Raw genomic sequence first — 21,723 nt, 5'->3', positions numbered from 1 at the left:
TGGCTTCATTATTCATTACAGTTATTTATATTAGACAGTTTCTCTTGGCCTTTCTTTTTCTTATCATCAAACTGAACTTACTTTAAGAATATACCTCGCATAAAAACCAACATCTACATGAACACAGCAATTCTCGAAGCATTTACACAGAAAAGTTGGACTGGAAATGTGTGTTGTTTCTATTAAGGCGTAAGTTAGAATCCAGTTAGGATCTTCAACTAATATTATTTATGTTGTATATATTGATGGGGTCACCACAATCAAGAGCTCTGTCTCTCCGTGGTGACCTAGTGTATTTTATTTGTTATGCGTATTATATTAATAAATTGAACTTGCATACTGGGAGAGGGCGGAGAGGGACAATAGCTTCCATGATATCTAGGGTAGTTCCTCATCATTCAAAGTTTTAACGTGGCTCTATATACTCATCTGACAAACTTCTTTTTATTTCTGACCCTTTATAAATTTTCTTTTATAACAATTAAATTATACATTTCGAAAAAATGTGCATCAGAATAAAACTTATCAAAAATAGGAGTGTCTTATTGTTTATTGTATAAATAGCTGCTGATTGTTTTTGAGTTTTCACCTTGGCCGCATTTGGGCGAGAATAGTCGCTCTGCAGCCCAAAACAGCAGTTTATTGAGGCAAATATTTTTGAATATCTTAAAGAAGCACTAAAATTAAAAAAAACTTTGAATACCGCTTCCCTCCTCCCTTAACGTACAAGTAAACATTTGAATGGGATATATTTTTTTTAAACTCAAAATGTCACTGTAAAAAAATGCCGAGGGAAATCTATGACTGCTCTTCTCACCATGGAAAAATCTTGAGTCGTATAATACATTTGGATGGTTGAACAAACTATAAAGATTTCATATTGGTACTAACAGAATGGGTTCAAAAGAAGCAGTTGATTTTCTTAATATGCATAGCCATGCATATATCTTCAAACCTGAAAAACAATAAATAGAAAGACGATGTGTAAAAGAAAAGATAAGTCTGAGATGTTTTTTTTTATTGCTCTCATCGTAATTAGCAATCAAGATGAAGGTAAACGGTTTCAAATATTTATCAGAACGTCTACCTTAAATGACCATTGGAAGTTAACCAAACTTGGTGCAAAGTCCAGCACTAGAGTTGCAGTTGTGTGTTTTGAGTGTCCAGCCATAATCCAACCTCTTTGGGGGAAAGAGGTAAGTAAGTTCAAGTCATCAGGACGTCATCAAGTCATCATGTAATCAGATTTCAACCAAACTTGGTGGGAAGTGAGGCCCAGTCTCCTACTTATTGCTTTTGAGAGTCAGAGGTGAACCCAACTTTATGGAGGGAGGGTTAATAGGCTCTTCGCATTAGGCCATCTGCCTCAAGAGGACATCGAACCTCACCCAAACTTGATGGGAAGTAGTGGCTGGTGTTCTAGTTGAACCTTTTAAATCTGAGAGCGAAATGTAACTATTGGCATATGATAGGGAATTTCTAAGTATTGTCCATACGATAAGCTGTACAATGTCAACCAAGCTTGGTTGGAATTAAGAAATAGTGTCCTAAATCTGCCTTTTGGGTACCAGGATCCGATCAAAGCTTTATCGGAGGGTGAAAAGGATCTCTTTTTTTCCAATGGGGCATCTAACAGAATAGCCTATCTAATCTAAACTTTTGTGAGAAGAATAAAAACCCTAACTGCACCTTTTGAGGGAATGTATGTGACCCAACTCTAACGGAGGGAGGGAGTCCCAAGTTTTTTTTCACATTTTCAGAACAGGTTGTTGAATCTCAATCAAAGTGGGTGAAAGATAATAGTCCGTCTACTATTTGCGGCACTTCGAAATTACGGCCCAATTCTCTATCGGGAATGGCAGCCTAAAATGACGTCATCTAATAAACAGTTTACAGATCCCAAGCAAATTTAGAGGAGAGTGGGAGCTAATTTCCATGTTGCGGTTTTCAGGTTAGGACCCTATTTGATTTTGTAGAGTAAATGAGTGTCTAAACTTTTATCGTCAAGACAGTTAGCATAAGAAGCCGCTGCACCTTAACCGAGCCTGATGAGAGATAACAGTTCTTTTCCCAGTTGTGCCTCACGGAGGTCCATGACCATTACGACCTCTTTGGATGGATGAGAGGTCACTAAGTCACTGTCATCAGGGTATGTACAATAAAGAAAGTCAGATTTCAACCAAATTTAATTCAAAGTAACAGTAGTCGAATTAGCTATACCTACTCAAGGCTTGGCAATGATTCCACCCTGTGGGAGAGGGTGGGTAGGGTGCCTAAATTCTAGTGATTATCACAGCTATCGGAAATGGATACAAGTAAGATTTAGGATATGTTTTTGCCCTTTTAAGATCTATGCCTTGTTCAAGCTCTGCAGGGAGGACCGGGGTTTTGGTATCTCTTGTTATTATTCTAGTTAATAAAAGAATGTCCGAATTCCTTCAAAAACGGCTCAACAGCTGCAGTTGTGGCCTCAAGAGCCTGTGCCTGCCCGACCTGTGATGGAAGAAGTGGACACTTGTTACTCAAATAGAGGTTGTCAGGCCTAGGTTGAGTGAGGTTGAGATTAGCAGCTAGTGTTTAGGTTGCGGCTTTAGCAGGCTAGCCGATACAGTATTAGGCAATGGACGCATGTTGTACATGATTTTCTTACTCCTCCTCAGCTGTGACCCACGGGCCGCAGTTGCTGCAAACCATCACGCAGCTTTCGCCATGATAGTCTATTTGATTAAGTCATTAATTCGATTCAGCTTGATGAAAAAATAGTAATAATATTAAGAAGTTTTTTTTTTTTTTTTTTTTTTTTAATAAGCAAGAAATATAAACAATACGGTTGAACTCACAAATGAAAAAGGGACGATCTGTAATGAATGTAATACTTATCAAATCGCAAAATAAAAAACAAGAAATAGGGACCTACTTGCTTAAAAAACACGAAATTCTTGTTGGATCATTCGATCAAGCATGATATATTACATTTGGTAAACCCCTGAGCTGAATTTTGACAAAATATGATCTTAGATACTGCATTCTTAAAAAAGTTGCTAAACATTCTACGATAAGCAAAGCGATAATAAGTGGATCCCTTAAAAGGTCAAAATTTCCATAGGCATACATGGGAAAAATAGGTTTTAGGGTCCATTTTAGATGTCATTTGCACTGGATACTAGCTTTGATACGAGCCCAACAAAATTAATTTTGCACAAAACCAACGAATTGTAGTGAATCGCTAAGCTAAATACCTTCACAGCTTATTGAACTAGATCCAATTTTACCTTAAATCACCAATATTAAAATAACTGAAATATGTCAAGTCTATAACTAGCATTAAAAGTGTGTTAATCGCAGGTCTCAGAGGTAAGATCCTATGGCATTACCGTCGCTACACAACTGAAAACGCTAAGCAAATGAATGAACATAAAAAAAGAACAAAGTACATAGAGCAAGACGGACAGTAACTAAAATGCAGACTATGAACAAACTAATATAGGATAAAAAAAAAACAGGTTACTTTGTATCAATTGGATAGGGCTGTCACTGTCAGGTAGAGGTACGTGATGCAGTGGCACATTCAAAGCCAACATTTTTGAAAACTTTTCTGGAAGATAATAACGTATAAATAGGGCAAAGGCTAATATCGTCAACACTCAACTTTCGGTTTATTTACTTTTCATTTATGTCATATTCACATTGTTTTCTCGGTCTTGTTATATTTATTGCAATTTGATTAATTTTCCGTCATAAGGACGAATTAAGCTGACATCTGATTAGCCATCCAAAGGTAAAAGTACGTATCTGCACTTTTCATTAATCTGAGATATTGCGACTCAGAATTTATAGTTAATTTACCAGTTCAGGGGCAGCAGTCACATGCATGACTACCTTGACTTCCATGCCCCCGTGCTTCTGCACGTGTATTTTAAGACCTTTATGCCTAGGGTTGGAAATCTACCAAGGCATACCCAGGAAAACCATTTATGACCGCAGACGATGAAGATGGTGAAAGTTAATGCATCCTAGTTTACTCGACTTGAATACGTTGATACAGCCTTCTCGGCTCAGAATTCTAGAAGCAATTGCCCACCCCATTTGGCGCCCTTGTTTCAAGTGTCATCAAATTTATTTTACGTTACTGCAACTACGTCAAGTAATCTTCCAACTGGAAGATCAGTTAAAATTCCTGATCTTTAGTGTGGTTGAACACTATTTCGTTGGATTAGGACATTTGTGTTTTCTTGGCTTAGGGTCACTTAATTCTGTTTTATGGATGCAAATGAGTCTAGAAGTGACAAACTGCGCAGATTAAGTACTTTCACTTCTGGGCGGCTGTAAAGATATGGATGAGGATCGAGTAAAAAAAATGAACAAGTCTAGTCAGGCAAAAGTGATGCAACTTTAACAGACATGAGTAATTAAAACGCCATTTTTATCAAGAGACTGCCATATCAAACGCTATTAGTGTTACAGAACTGTGAATATGACAAAGAAGCAAATAAAATGAGGAAAAACCGATGCGCGGAACACCTGATCACAGATGTATAAGGTCATGGTCATTTGAAGGAGGGGGGGGGGGGTATCCTTGGATGCAGACATGCGTCAAATATTATTAACACATTTAAACTATGTTTCCACTCCCTAGTTTTTATTGTTTAGTGCTTACATACCTCCATAACAAAAGAGGAGAAACGTGGAGGTGCACTGTCTGTTTCAATAAATTTCAAAATTAGGACCAAAATATATGTTTAAATCCCTAAATTTTAGCTTTTATAGATAATAGCATAAATGGAGAGAAGATGAAAGCAAAAAATAACATGAAGCATTCACACTGACAGCATGTACTAAAAATAAAAAATCATCAAATAAACGTTTCATGCATACATACGTGTTTCGCTGCATGGTTCCAACAAAAAACAAATAGTCTAATTTCTTCTTTTTTTTCTTGGTAAGAAATCCAGATGTAATTTTATTGAAATCAATCTCTTCAAGTTAAAAAACGAACATAAAGAACTAACGGTTTTGAATCTGATGCACCAATCATCTCTTTAAAAGATTTAAAGTCGAACTACCCAGCCATGACAAAACAAGGAGAGAAAAATCTCAAAATGAAGAACAAACAACGGGTCTGCGGCCAGTATAAAGAGAGGAAAAGACACCAAACTAGGATATTTCGCCTAGATAAAACTAGGCGTCTTCAGCATTAAATATAGGAAGAACTAATTAAAAGATAAAGATAAAGTCTAATCGAAGATAGGAAAAATAATAAAAGTAGTATTAATTGTGTACACAGATGTTGATTCGTTTCTTTTTTTTTGTAGTTTAAAATTTTTTTTATTTTAATTTTAGGGTTTATCTTTACTCTTTTAATTAGTTTCTTCTATTTTAAGCGCTGAAGACGCTTAGTTTTATACAGACAAAAATATCCGTCGTTTGGTGTCATTTAATTTCCTTCTGCTAGCCGTAAACCCGTTGTCTTGTTCTTCATTTTGAGATTTTCCACTCTTTTTTCATTCATCTGTTAGGAAACATTTCCAGTTTATTTCAGTAGTTGCTTATTGGCTTGGTTATGGAAACTTTTGTGCCTAAGGATTGTTCCTATGGGGTTGATCCTAATGGCATTTTAGAATGGACTTAGTCAAATTAACTTCTGAGGAACCATTCTTAGCCAGATGGAAAAAAATATATTTGTCACTATGTTTGATATTGATTCTTATTACTGACGAATATCGTTATGAGTGTATCAAAGGTGTCAATCAAGTGCATTAGCGAAAAACCTTAAAACAACAGTAAAAAGTGGACTTGGTAGGATTGACTTATGAAACGCTCGATTTTCGGGAATTAATTTTAAAGTCCAATTAGATGAAATCTAGTTCAATAAGTCAAATAGACGAATTCTAACCATAAAAGTAAAAGTTCCCGAGTAAAAGCATTAGCACGTTAGGGAGAAAATAAAACCGAGCGACACCTTCACAAAAGGAAGATGTGAGATAAGTAAGACGATGCATAGGAGGACGTCTTCCACATTAATGTGCAATTCTGTATTCTTAACTCATTTGCAAATTGTAATCTCTCATTTTTTTTTGTAATACTCGTTATGTTTTGTATCTAAACAGCCGCATTCTCTAAGCGGTACAATCCGAATTCACGACAAGTCAGGAAATCTTCGTTATTGTCACAAAATTAGGCTACAAAAAATCTCGGTAGTATAAGATGCGTGCCCTTTTCGTCACTCAATCACTTACCTAAATTATAGCTACTATATTGCAATTCAGGAGGCAAACTTGAATCAAGATCTGCTTGATTGATTCCTAACGGATCTAAAGCAGCTAGGTGATGACCACGGATCTAAAACAGCAACAAAAAGAAAATATTTACGAATATCCAAATAGCATGCAAGACAAGCTAAAAACAATAAATAAACAAAAAAAAATGAAAATGAGTCGAAGCCACGAGAATCCTGTGTTCAAACTATGACCCCCCCCCCCATTCTTCCTAAGTAGGAACGACATTCGAAAATCTGACAGTTCTGTCAAGCTATTTCTGAAAAACTTGGGTTTTTGAATATCTAAAACAAACCACAGAAGAGGGACACTAACCACTACCCGGCGGTAGGATCGCATCTAGAACTATCTTTAGAAAGGATGTGACAATCGTTCCATTTTACAAATATAGTTTTATTTTTTCCTAATTTTTACATTATAAAATTTTATATTTCCGTTATAAAATTTTACGATCGTATGTCTGAAACATTTTGTAAACATACTTTTATTAATTCCTGGAAAGCCAATTAAGCATAGTAGTCCTCTTAAACTTTTACTGGTAATGATTAGATCTTCAGATTATTATTCATCCCTCCCTTTCTCTCCAAAAACTTATTGGAGCGTAACAGAAAATTTCTATTAGCATAATTATGAATTTAACCATCTTCGATCACCTCAGAAAAACACTACCACTGATACTACCGCTGGATGATATTAACCTCCAGAATTAAATGTTTACGGTTAAATAGACAGTACTTCTGCAATTCATAATACAGACAGAACGATGACCACTTAAAGCATCTTTTTTTTTTCAGCTCGGGAAAACACCAACCCGAATAAAATGAACTAAATAATTAGAAAACAGCCTTCATTTGAACACAGAAATTCGAAAAAAAAAAGATCAAAGATATGCATAAAACATCGAATAAAATAATATTAATATGCGCAGTACAACACCAATGATTACCAAAACTTTTGTTTAGCAGGTCTAATGGCATAACTTCCACAAACGGAGCATCACGACCTTGGTGAGACAAAATGTCGAGAGGATCCAGAGTCGCTGACAAATGTCCTCTTATCTAAAGGCACACAAAAGTTAAAAACGAAACTAACCGAGACACAACTTCTTGAATGGAAACATTAAAAACAAACGTTGTATTCGAGGAACATAAATTAAAAGTGTATTAAAAGTCTTTTTTCTACATGCTCATTTAAAAAAAAAAAAAAAAAAAAAAAAAAAAAAAAAAAAAAAAAAAAAAAAAAAACAGTTCAACGCTGATGTATTCAAAGCAGCGAAGAGCTGGTGTTAGCGCTAGTTACTTTAGCTGGCGGCATATAGGTCTTCAATACACACCTTTTAAGAAGAAATAAAGTGTTATTTTAACTGTGAATGAACAGAAATTGGGATATATGATACCCGGTAGGAAAATTACAATTCCATCCAAAAGTTATATTTTAGAGTGTGACTATACTCAAAACCCTTAATGTAGGGCTTTTTGAAGAACTTTAGTATGTTCTGCAGGAGCTTCACACTTTTCAGAGAACTTGGGTTAGAAAGGGAAGAAGGTCCAAATAAAGGACCTTTACCCACGAGTCAAATTTGGAGTGGTATAGGAAGTAAGAGGAACCAGTTAAGATTGAGACTAAATAAAATACTATAATGTATAAATTTATACTGTAGCAGATATACGCCAAGTTATAGTCTCGTGGGAGATACTCTCAGCCACAAATTTAGATCAAATTTGAATAAAAGAAAAGAACTATCAGCTCAAAACCTTTAAAAACTATGAATTCACGATCCTGATTGTCCGTTGGGAGACTATTTTCATGACCTGCATTACTAGCGGAATGTCGAATTTTTAGTCCCGACTAAGATTCCGGTTCGTCAGTGGAAAAGGTCTCTAATATTGAGACTTTCTACATAACGAAGTCCAAGAAAAGATACAATTTCCGAGTTAGATATTATTTAAAATCGAAAACAACAAACTGATAAGATTTGAAGGAACTTTAACCAACTACAAAGACATGTTACGAATCAGTTATAACAAAATTTCATCATGAGACAAGATAAAAATAAAATGGCAAAATGCCATGAACTCAATCATTACCTGATTTAATTTTCCTATATTTCAAAAGAGCACGATCATCTTTTGTTTTATTCTTTCGAACGAACGAAAGTAAAGACAAACAAATTACAAGTTATTTTTTCATAGCAACTTAAACTAATGAAAATCAAATAATTCTCTAAAATATATATTTGACTAGAAAACAGACGAGTTAGCACAGTCCGTTATTATTATTCATTTTATAGAAACTTTTATTGGTCTATAATTTAGTTTTCTAATGCCAAAAAAAAAGAAAAGAGAATACCGGCATATATCAAGTATATGGTTAAGGGACAAAAAACGGATACAGGTGTTCCCTACTTCCAAGGATTTCCAGAAGAGCTAGGAAAAAGAGTTTTTTAAAAGAAAAGACAACAAAAAAAGATACGACATCCCAGTTTTTCTAATATCATATTGGTAGGGTAAAAAAATATGTACCAAGCAACCGAGCAGTGAAAATCTTACATCCATGATGCATCGGGGGAGGAAGTCTCTTTTCAGTGTTTACAATTCTATTCCTCCAATGCTTTTTAAGAGTGCTCCCATCTACATACCAAACGATGGTATGTACCCCCACAAAATATAACTTAGGAAGAAGTATAGGTTCTAACGGCTTGAATTCTTCCAAAATTATTAATTGACAAAATTTCATTCAATTTCATCCAACAAAATTTCAAAATGATAAAACATCAGTCAGTGTATGTTGCGAATGATTGACAATAAGTATTTTCCTTTTTCTCTTTTGCTTTTCCAAAGAGTTGGATTTCAACTTCTTATTTACAAAATCTGTGAATACAATCCAAAAATAAAGCAGGTGAGCGGTCAATTGCAAGAGTAGTTGAATGGTTCCTACAAAAACAAACTAGCCTCCTCTCTGGAACGAAGTGTTGTTAAGCCTACTCTGTTTATTCAGGCCAATTTTCAACAGTATCGTGATGATAAAATTTTTCTTTATATAGATTAGACAAGGTTATTTCTTAAACCACATTGGCCTGCCATAAGATAAAGAAAGAAAACGATCAAAAATGGGGTTTTTAAACCCCAAATGAAAATACTGAAGAAAACACAGAAAGTGAATATTTTGGGAGAACAACCGCCTCTCTTCTTCAGTGCGAACAAAATAATATGATCAAGGAAAAAGCAAAAACCAAAAAAATAAATGCGGAAAGTACAACAAAACCAATGAAAAAAAAACGTATTAAAAAATTATCAGATAGTGACACTAAACACAAATCAAGGGGAAAATTCAGTTTATTTTTGTCTCCCGTACATTAAAGGGGTTTCAGACAACATTTCAAACAATCTACAGCAAAATAATATTTTCACTTACTATAGACCCAAAAAAACTATCAGTTCCCAAATCTACCAAGGTAAAGACCCTATCGGGATAGGTGAAAACTTCGGTGTCTACCGAATTCCTTGCTCGTGTGGTCTTTGGGACATCGGAAGAACTGGTCAATGACTTATGGATAGATTAACTCAGCACTCTACCTCAATTAATAACACCCTTAAAAAGCGGAAAAAAACTGAAAATGTTAACTCTTCCCTCTCAGAACACACATTTAATAATCCAGACCATACTGTTTTATTTAACCAAGCTAACCTAATTTCGCATGACAAAGGCAATGTCCAGCACTGCGGAGAAGCGGATACCCTTTGCGGATACCTCAAAGGGTATCCGCAAGAAATGCAATGGTTAAAATCATAAATCAGGCGACCTAGTTCTCCAATTAATTCAATCGCTGCTTCGTTTGTTTGAGTGAATGAATTTTTTCTTTTGTTTCTCAGTTGTTCGTTAGTATCTGTCGATGGCAGTCCATATTTTTTTCGATTTTGTGCAAATCGCAGATATTGACGAATAACTCACTTTATTGTTTTGTTAGGTATTTGATTTTAATTTTTGGTCTTTTATTTAATTTTATTTAATTTTTTGGCGGTTTTTTTCATTGGTTTTGTTGTACTTTCCACGTTTGCCTTTTGGTTTTTGCTTTTCCCTTGATCATATTATTTTATTCACGCTGAAGAAGAGAGGTGGTAGTTCTCTCGGAATACTCGCTTTCTGTGTTTTCTTCAGTATTTTCATTTGGCCTTTAATAACCCCGTTTTTTATCGTTTTCTTTCTTTATGAGATTAATCAAGCCAATGGATTTCATTCTAATCAGAAAAAGGACTTTTAGGGGTCATATAGAAGGAGCAACAATCAAGGAAAGAAGTACTGCAAAAGAAAAAACGTTTTTTTTTTTGGAAAACCTTAAACAGAATCACACTATTACTGACACCACCCTTAAGGACTAATAGACCAAACAACATCTTTTCTGGAACGAAGCGCCATATTTCTTTTGTATACGGAATACTTCGCACGCATCCTGACGACAAAAGTTTTTATTTTGACAAATAAACAAGCCAACAAAGCTAAGGATTTTATTCTTGTTTGAATAGGAATTTTAATAAATAAGTATAAAAAATCATGTAGAACGTGCAGAAATCATACTTTTTTTTTACTAGAAGCAGAAGGAATTGGATATTTCTTTGCCAGAAACCTCGAATGGGAAGAAGAGAACTATAACTGCTTTCATCTGTTTGACAAAAAACGCGTCAATTCTACTGTGCAAGGTTTGATCAAACTCAATTACTGGGTAAGCCCAAGAACAAAAAATTCTACGCAACGTCTTATGACTTGTGCACCATCTAATAAATCAGATGCTAAGCAAATTCAATCTCAAAAATGCTATAACATATTTTAGGAATCAAGAAATTTTTTTTAACTAAATCCTTTTTTTTTAGCTATTTAGCTTTTACATTACAAAGTTCATCCGTCAAGGGCTTGGTTTCGTCAAAGAATCTGTACACAATTTTAAAAGAGTACAATAAAAGCACGTCTTACTCAGCCACAAACAACACTCATTACCTCAATATCAAAAATTACATTCATAATAATATTTACCTGGTATGATCTGATGATTGCTTGGACTGCAAGATGATCATCAATAGTCTTTTCGTTAACTTGAGGTGCGCCAAGGCCTTGTTCTTGCGACAAATAAGGGACAAGGGCAGATATTGGTACCTATGATACAAGACAGGTCACAAATCATAGCTCTGTACTATTCACAGTATTGTTTCCACACGATTTTTGTCAACAAAAACCTTGAAATCTGTAAGAGCATTAACAAGCCTTCCAACCTTCCTAAAAATGGCAATGATTTTTCTACTATTTGAGAATTAAATCACTTTGGTGTCTACGCTGCTGTTTTTAGGAATGTAAGGCCAGAAAGCTTAACATTTTGACACGTTGACACATGTCAAGTTCCTAAGAGAGTGAGATGGAGGAGAAGCGTCTGCAGCTGTGTTATTCTAAGGGGGTTTGGTGCAGCAATGGATTGTCAGTAGTACTAGTAATCTGCTCTTCTTCTCTAGATACAATGTTTACAAAAATATCACAGCTAAGTCACAAATATGAGGGCTGAGAGCTGAGACTCACTTTAAGACCTGTACTTCGGTGATAAAAAGGAAAAGAAAAACATACATTGGATCTTCGAGTCAAGTTTTATAACTACTAAATGTTTATTTAATACAGTTTTGTAATCTCTGTCATTACACTGGATAACACAGTATTTGCTATAGAAAGTTCTATCATTAATCTAATGAACTTATCACGCCAATTTAACAGAATGTTATCGGAGTTTTTCCACTGTCCACAGTTTTTGCCACTCTAATTTTAGAAGTTGATTTTCTGTGAAACTTGGATGTTTTAGATATAAAAAGAAATTTATTCCATTTATCTATCGTAAATTTGCAAAGAGAGAAAAGAAAACAAATTTGCAAATTTTCTAATAAAGTTTAGATTTAAATTCAAATGATATCACGTTCTCTTTATCACCTATGATCTTTGGGTAGTGATCTTTGGGGTCTCTTTAGCAGAATTTACGGTGTTCCAACAGAAATTTCAAAAAACATTTAAATGAAAATTACAGGCGAAAAAACACACTGACAGCATTTTCCTTACCAAGTAAGTAGAAATGGGGAAGAGAGGTGGAATTCAAGCCCGTTCCTCCCACCTTCTCAAGGAGAAACACCATGAGAATTGAACTATTTGATAGTTTCAATTACATGGGCAGCATTATTTTTAGTGAAGAAGGTTGATGACGTCAGTGAAAAATGTAGAATAGCTAAGAAATAGGGTGTTTTCTGGAATTAAATTCGGAAAAGCGAGAGTGGTAGAGTTAAGGTCAAGAAACTAGAAGCTACAGTAGTTACAGTTTGCAATTATGGGTTTGAAACGTCGGTGCTCCGAAAAGCTGATGAAGATGTGCAAATCGCAGATATTGGTGAATAAACTGCTTTATAGTTGTTAGATATTTGGTTTTAATTCTTCTAATTTTGGTTTTTAATGAATTTAAATAGCCTTTTGATTTTTAGTTTTTGTTATTTTTTCACATTGACTTTCCAAGTTTGCTTTTGGTTTTTTCTTTGTCTTTTTGGCAATTTCCTTGAATTTATTTTTTTTGTTCGCGCTGAAGAGAGGCGGTTGTCCTCTCGAAGTATTCGCTTTGTGTGTTTTTCAGCATTTTCGTTTGGCCTTAGAAACACCATTTTTGATCGTCTCTTTCTTAATATTTAGACACAGAAGTGTAATTTTCTACGGGGCAGAAGGGGGGGGGGGGTCAACTGCCCTCTCCAGACCCTAGTTTCCCCCCCACTCCCCTGAAATTTGGTTTCTTCAAAAGGTGTTTGCCTGCATAATTCATGCATCCAAAGAAACGCGTCAGTTTTCTTTAGTATATCTTTGCCTTTATGGTACTATATGATCCATTTTTCGATATCATTTTCACTAGATTGGGAAAGTCAACTCCAAGTCCCCCCCCCGGGGATTTTGACGAGAGTTTACGCCACTTTTAAGAGGTCACGTTAACGAACGAAGATGAAGAGGTCACGAACAGTAACGAAAAATACTTGGCCATCAAACCAAATGTGGGGTAGGATGAGGCGATAAGGAAAGTTTTTAAAAAAGTAGATACTTCCATGGGAGGGAGTGTAAATCTCTAAAAATAATGGGATTGAGCAGGAGCATGCGTAGCTCCGTCGGCCTAATTTATTCCGATACTTTGTTGAGCTACTAGTAGTAGTGGGTTTCAATTTTTGAAGCGTTATTGACAAATCTGAGCAACAACTTAATCATCATAACGTCAGAGGCAGAGACACTGGAGAACATTCCTTCTCCATCTGCATAATCAAAAGCTTCAGCATACCATATTTGACAGATGTTTCGAAGAAAATATTCAAGCTGAAAGGACCTCAGTTACAAAAAAAATCACACCGTGCCTATGTCATCATGGATAGATAGATAGATTTATTCACGCGAAAAGCCCAATTGGGCCATGGTGACATACACAAAACAAGTGGAAAAAAAATATACAGCAACAAACATAGACTGAAAAGACATTAAACTAATTATTTAAGAAAACATCACGATACCTCATACCTACCCGGACGAACTTTCCAATATTGTTTATAGTTAAGTAACACCTACTTCTCAAATTTTCCGAAATCCAATCTCTCCCCCCAACCTCCTTACCAAATATTTCCAAGCGCAAATCCCTCAACTCCCTACAATGCCCTAACAAATGTTTCAAAGACTCACCCATCTCTCCACACATAGGGCAACTGTAAGAACCATCCCTCAATCTATTTCTCCCGAAATATTTCCTACGTTCTCCAAGAGGCATAAAATTTCCCCTTACATACATTAGCCATTTCAAATCATCCAGAGCCAATCCCATTTTTAGATAAATTTCTTCGCCCCAGTTCTCCTTGACCTCCGCATATATCCCAAGGGACGGCGACGTGGCCTTCTCAGCTTGCCTTCATGTTAAAAGCACTGATTTTACGAACAGCCAGATAAGATTTTATCAAGTATGGCTTGCATTTTATCAGTTTAATAATCTAATTCATCTGGATTATCATTACAAGAAAGGCATACACAAAATACGAATGAAATATAGCAAATACAAACAGAAAGGTACCTCATTAGGTTTAAGGGATCCCAAAGAAGGAGGTCTTGTGTAAGCTGCACCAGGCTCAGCTCCAGCTGTTGCACTTTTAAAGAAAGCATCCCAAGACTGAAATATATAAAAAGAAACATAAATAATCACAATAGAAAGTCTACATGTAAAAAAAAAAAAAAAAAAAAAAAAAATCGAATACTTTTTTTTAAATCCATTCAATGTAGGCTATGTGCCAACCCAGGGAGTAACGTTTGAACGAAGATTCTTGGAGAAATATCAAGTCATTTGATAGTTTTTTTATGCCAAATAAATTTCACATCCTTACATTTATTATTTTATTTCGGATATGTGTGTTTATTTCCATTGTATGCTTTACCCCCTCCCCCCAAAAAAAGGATAGTACGAAAACAAACGGCAAGTAAAATTGTAATATACCATGGACTGAAAATCCTACAATAACTTTAGACTAACATTACCCACTATTAACCTCATTTATTAGGTAATTAAGTTAGAGTTTAAAGAAAATGGTGATTTGTATTCTTGTAATTTGTAATCATAGAAAATACAATACTTAAAAAAATGGATGTTAGTTCATCTCTATTGTTTGGATTTAGAGTTTGCCGTTTTTATGCTGGGTAGACTGGGCTTTGAGCCAGTACGCAGGTTGAAGGTTTTCAACCCTCTATATTTTTTTTTTCAATACTTCTATTTTTCCGTAGAATTCGCCTGATTTTTACGTTTTGACAAAATTAGTGATCACCTAGAAATGTCAAGTCGGTAAGAAATTGATAGGCTCTCAATCTAAGGACTGTCTGCCAATTTTCTACCTAAAACAGCATCAGCATGTTTTTGTTTGTTGGAAGATGGATTGGGATTTCGCAAGGATAAAAAATGTTAAAGATCCTCCAGAACCATTGATAGCACAGAGGGCATCAAAACGAAGCTTCAGTCGCTGGGTCTTTTTTTTAAAGAACAGGCAGCAAGCCTGATATCCAAACTTGCGGCAGCGGGAATCAAACTCTTGGCCCCATATGGCCAAATAGAGGATCAATTCACTATGCTACAACATGATGAAACTCAGTTGATCAGAGGCAACGCCTCTCTTTACTATAGAGGCGTCTATAGTAAAGGCCATACGGATTCAATGTTTTAATAAATTTTTTTCCAAGAGGCACTTCGTATGGAAGAGGTCGAGGTAAAAACTACAAAGGGGGCTCATTCGATTCGAAATCGAGAGTTTTAGTGCCCTTTTTGAGAGTCAGATGCTCTTTTCCCCAAATAAATCCGATAAAATTTGAATGGCCATTTTGTTATATAGTTTAAAAATCATATAACAAAAACTCCGGGATCAGCACACCCCCCCCCACAGCCCCGGGGCATGCGTTGCAAGTTATGACCTGGGGGCAAATAGAGCTCTTATAGAAGGGATGCTCGTGTAAACTTGAGAGAGGGTTCACTTGAGTAGAAATTAAAAGTTCTAGCTCACTTTTTCACAGGGTCAAAAGTGATCAGAGGGCAACTAGCCCCCCCCCCCCTACGCCCTTCCCCCCAAATAAATCTGATGGAAATTTTCAGATAACCATTTTGTTAAAAATATTTCAAAGATCATATAATAAAAACTCCGATGTCATCACAAGCCCCCAGGGCCCGGCTACAGGCGCTGTAAGTTATGCCCTGGGGGTAAATATGGTTCTTATGGAAGGGACACTCGTATAAACTTTAGAAAAGGCACATCTGATTAGAAATAAAAAGATCTAGTTCACTTTTCAGAGGCAAAAGAAATAGGAGGGCATAACCTACAATGCCTGCCACCGGGCCCTGGGGGTAAATATGGTTCTTATGGAAGGGATACTCGTATAAACATCAGAGAGCGCACACCTGATTGGAAATTAAAAGTTCTGATTCATTTTTTCGGAGGCAAAAGAGATCGGAGAGCAGCTAGCCCCCCTCATTCCACGCCCTTTTTTTCCCCAATGCATCAGATAGAAATTTTGAGGTAACCATTTTGTAAAAATCGTTCAAAAGTCAGATAACAAAAAATCCGGGGTCAACACAACCGCCTCAGAGCCCGGGGACAGGCGTTGTAAGTTATACCCAGGGGGTATATAAGGTTCTTGTGAAAAAGAAGGTCATATTAACTTCAGAGAGGGCTTATTTGATTAGAAATTGAAAGTTCTAGTTCACTTCTTGAGAGCTAAAAAAGATCGGAGGGCAACTAGCCACCCCCCCCCCACCATACCTTTTTTCCTCAAAAACAAATGCATTCTAGATACAACAAAATTTCGAGATATACATTTTGTTAAAAATAGTTGGAAGGTCAGATAAAAAAAAACACTCTGGTGTCAACAAAAAGGAGATAAAGGGGATGCTCGTATAAACTTCAGAGAAGGCTCATTTGATTGGAAATCAAAAGTTCTAGTTCCCTTTTTCAGAGCAAAAAGAAATTGGAGGGCAACTGCCACCCACACCCTCTTCCCCCCAATGCATCAGATAAAAATTTTGAGATAGCCATTTTGTAAAAGTAGTTCAAAGGTCAGATAATAAAATTTGTTGTCTCGGCAAAACCTCCCAGGACCCAGGGAGCAGGCATTGCAAGTTATGCCCAGGGGGCATATAAGGTTCATACGGAATGAATACCGGTATAAACTTCAGAGAGGGCTCATTTGATTGGAAATTGAAAGTTCTAGTTGACTCTTTAAGAATCACAAGTGATCGGAGTGCAGCTAGTCCCTCTCCCACCCTTTTTCCCAAGTGTATCTGATAAAAACTTTGAGATATACATTTTCTTTAAAGATAGTCCAAGTATGATAACAAGCTGGAAATTCGAAATTGAAAGTTCTAGTTCACTTTTTAAGAGTCAAAAGCGATCCGGGTGCAGTTAGTCCCTCCACCACCCTTTCTTTCCCAAATGTATCCGATAACAATTTTGAGATAGACATAATGTTTAAAAATAGTTCAAGTATGAGAACAAAAACGCCAGTGTCGACACAGCCCCCAGGGCCCGAGGGCTGAAAATTGAGAGTTCTAGTTCACTTTTTAAGAGTCAAAAGAGATCGAATGGCTACCAGACCCCCCCCCCCACACTCTTTTTCCCCAAATCCATCCGATAAAAAATTTGAGATAATCATTTTCTTAAAAATAGTTCAGACATCAGGTAACAACTAGGGTGACGATACAACCCCCCACAAGGCCCCAGGACAGGCGTTGTAAGTTATGCCCTGTGGGCATATATGGTTCTTATGGAAGGGATGCTCATATAAAATTCAGAGGGCTCATTTGATAGAAATTGGAAGCTCTAGTTTACTTTGTATGAGTCAAACGTTATCAGAGGGCAGTTAGCCCCCCACGCTCTTTTTCCATAAATACATCCGACAAAATTTTTGAGGTAGCCATTTCGTTAAAAATACTTCAAAGATCATATAACAGAAACTTCGGGGTCGACACAACCCCCAGGGTCCAGGCGTAGGTATTATAAGTTATGAACTGGCGGCAAATATGGTTCTTATAAAAGAGATGCTCGTATAAACTTCAGAGAGGGCTAATTTGATTGGAAATCAAAAGTTCTAGTTCACTTTTTCAGAGCCAGAAGAGATTGGAGGGCAACTACCCCCCCACACCCTTTTTTTTACCCAAAGGCATCAGCAAAAACTTTGAGACATACATTTTGTAAAAATAATTCAAAGGTCAGATAATAAAATTTCATGCGTCGGCAAAACCCCCCAGGATCTGGGGGCAGGGGTTGTAAGTTTTGCCCAGGGGGCATATAAGGTTCTTAAGGAAGGGATACCCGTATAAACTTCAGAGAGGGCTCATTTGATTGGAAATTGAAAGTTCTAGTTGCATTTTTAAGAGTCACAAGTGATCCGAGTGCAGCTAGTCCCTCCCCCCTTTTTCCCCAAATGTATCTGATAACAATTTTGAGACAGACATTTTGTTTAAGAAGTTCAATTATGATAAAAAATACTCCAGTGTTGACACAGCCCCCCGGGCCAGGGGCTGGAAATCGAAAGTTTTAGTTCACTTTTTAAGAGTCAAAAGAGATCGAATGGCAATCAGCCCCCCTCCCCACACGCTTTCCCCCCAAACCCATCCAATAAAAAACATGAGATAGTTATTTTCTTAAAAAAAATAGTTCAAACATCAGGTAACAAAAACTACGGTGTCGATACACTCCCCCCCCCAATGCCCTCGGGGCATATATGGTTCTTATTGAAGGAATGCTCGTATAAACTTCAGAGCGCAATGATCAAATGCATCAGATAAAAATTTTGAGATAGTCATTTGCACAAAAATGGTTCAAAGGTCAGATACCAAATATCCGATTCGTCACGATCCCCCAGGGCCCGTTGGCAGACGTTGTAAGTTATGCCCTGGGGGCAAATATGGCTCTTATAGAACAGATACGCGCATAAAATTCAGCGTCTTTGGCGCTACTGAAAATTAACTACATTAGAAATATCTTATTTAGTATTTAATATTGAAAATAAACATAAAAATTACAGTAAAATTTTGAGCTGATGAGCTTTCAGTAACTAATATCATTATACATCAAATATACAGTTTATATTATTCATATACATTATTCATGTATTATTATATTATTATTATATTATATTATTCATATATTATTCATATACAGATTATATCAAATATTCAGTTTAATTTATTTGTTCGTTCTAAAATTGTTCAAGACGAATATAATTTCACTACAAACAGGAGTTAGGATACTGCCTCTTTCCTTCACTGACTGCGTTATTGGCACTTCACTGAAAACGAATTATATTACAAATATTTTGTTTTTCAGTTCTTACAGAATTGAAAATGAAAATAAAATTGCAGTGAAATAAAAGCTTGAACTGATGGATCTTTCAACAATTAACATCATTATATATAAAATATTCAGTTTGATTTTGTTTATACTTTCCAAGACCGTTCGAGACACACATAGTTTTCAGTAAAGCGTCAATGATGCAGTAGGTTTTAGACTTTTACAGTGAGAAAAGGAGGCGATATACAAACTCTTGTTTTTAGTGATTTTTGTTCGTTTTAAGCTTGATTTGCACGTTCAATTTAAGTTTTACTCGTTTTGAGATATCTTTATTCATTTATAATAGTATCTATTGTATAATTGTTTGCATTGATTGTTTATTTAATTTATAGTCTTTTTGGGTTTCGTTTATACTTCAATAGCAAAATATCTTTTTTTTTGTTGTAAGCTTGATTTGCATATTCAATTTAAGCATTACTCGCTTTAAGATTTATTTATTCATTTATATTATTACTTGTATGTTTGTTGTATGATTGTTTATTTAATTTCAGTTCGTTTTGGGTGTCATTTATTCTTTAATAATAATTTATGGTCGTTTTGAGTTTGAATTTTAATAGGTATTTGTATTTGCTGATCTTAAGTTTAAAATGACCTTTACTTTTCTTTGAAAAACTTCTTTTTCGAAAGTTTTTTTTTATTAATGTCTCAAAAAATCGTGGAAGTGGAAACACTGTTCACAATATTATTATTTACTTTACATGAAACCTATGAAACCTGCATTGTGTGTGAGCAACGTTTTATCAACGATTTATTGCACATAATTTTATTTATCTGTTCATGAAACCCATTTACCTAATATCTTTAGCTAAGCCAAAGATAATGCAAATTAGGTAAGCGTTTGATTAGTTTTGGGGGCCGAGCCAAAAAATTCTGAAAACACTGCATTGTTACTCGTAAACAGATTTGTCAATTTTTTTTTTTTTTGGGGGGGGGGACAGGGAAATAAGACTTTGTCTGGATAATCCAGAAAATTTCACGTTTTTATTTTCAAAAACAAGAGGAAGCATTACTTGTGATCAATCAGGTACGCACTGGTCTTGTCAAATATAAGTATCGGATTAAAAAATATTAAGTTTCAAGTAAAGCACTGCAGCAATTATACGAAGAGAAAACTATGTATATACCCCAAAAATCCTCAATCTGACCAAGCACCTGCGGAATTTTTTTTAGGCAAAGCAGAATTTTTTTTTTAATACCATTCTAAAAAATAACATTGACAATTTGAATTAGAAGTGCCCATGATTCGGGAACATTAAGGATGTCGAGGAAGACGGCGGCCCGAAGACCCTCTCCTCCACCTGCGTAAGGACCTTGAATCTCAATGCACCTAATTGTAGCGTTTTGTCTCTGTATATCTGTCTAAGTCTTGTATCTAAATGTTTAAACCTACAAAACGGGAAATACGTAGTTGAAATAGGCGTAGTTCACAAAAATGCAGCTATTCCGTCACAGAGGTTCAATCAAGTATGGACACTGGCCTCATAGCTCTAACTGTTATCCAAACTTTGTTCAATAAACTCTGACTAGCTACCTAGCAATTAATTAAATGAAAATAGCTTTGTAACTGTAAATGACACCTTTACCCTCTACCCTCCAAGAGAGGTTGGATCAAGGGCAGAACATATTAAGGTGCAACTTGGAGAAGAGGTTTTGCTGCCCAATAAGTTTGATTTGGATCAGACGTCCATATCTAGTTAGAGGGCTTAGGACAAGCATTTAGGGATCCCCCTCCTCCTCTAATGAAGTGTTCGAATCAATTTCAGACTTGAAAAGACACAATTATGATATTCACAGTTGCTTTTGACTAATAGGGTAATACAACATTACCCACAAAGCTCAAATCAGCTCCAGTACCAAAAAAAGATGGACACTAACTCCATAAAGCTTAATTTATGTTTGGCAATCGATTCTAGTGGAAATGATAGTGACGAAAAGTGACAACCAATATACTTAATGCTACTTCCTACTATGTTTAAAAATACGCTACTGGGTAAAAGAATAAGGCAATATATTGCTTGTCTTATTCTTTCTTATCTCGGCTCTTCCTGCAGTTCCACTTATTCAAAATTTTGTAAACAAGTCAAAACCTAGTGTCATACTGAAAAAAAAAAAACACGGAAGGATCCTCACGAAATGGCCTAACAGACAACCCCGCCATTTAGCTGGCGAAACTGAAAAATTCACATCACTGTCATACGATTTTGTTAATGAATAACAAAGATAAATGTTTACAGTCCCTTTCTCTGGCTTCCCACAGGATTACCACACTCTGTCAGGCTCACTTACTTAATTAGAGCAATCTGTTGACCAGTCTGCTTATCTAACTCGGCAACTTATAAAAGCAAGTTGTTTTGTACTGTTCATATGGGAGCAAACAAAACTGAAAACCCAATAAACATTTAAAATGGAAATTTGCACCGTTGAATTTATCACTGAACAAAAACCCTTTGTGCAATCCAGTGATTTAGTTTGACCCTATCTTGATTGTTATAAATAATAATTATATTGCATCTATCTTTTTTCGTTGAATTTAG

General features: G+C 35.8%; 1 protein-coding gene across 1 annotated transcript in view; it reads right to left on the bottom strand.

Annotated features, from left to right (window-relative positions):
* Positions 1-21,723, bottom strand: part of LOC136036099 (2-oxoglutarate dehydrogenase complex component E1-like) — a gene marked incomplete in the record, with an annotated part of 66,754 nt that overhangs the window by 28,870 nt on the left and 16,161 nt on the right. Inside the window, 4 exon segments of the mRNA XM_065718095.1 lie at positions 3,509-3,595; positions 6,237-6,339; positions 11,304-11,423; positions 14,380-14,475. Of these exon segments, the coding sequence (XP_065574167.1) occupies positions 3,509-3,595; positions 6,237-6,339; positions 11,304-11,423; positions 14,380-14,475 (406 nt within the window).

Source organism: Artemia franciscana, chromosome 15, assembly GCF_032884065.1.
Source record: "Artemia franciscana chromosome 15, ASM3288406v1, whole genome shotgun sequence".
NCBI classification, from domain to species: Eukaryota; Metazoa; Arthropoda; class Branchiopoda; order Anostraca; family Artemiidae; genus Artemia; species Artemia franciscana.
The sequence above is the reverse complement of the archived record's forward strand: the minus strand, read 5'-3'. Positions and strand labels throughout refer to the sequence as shown.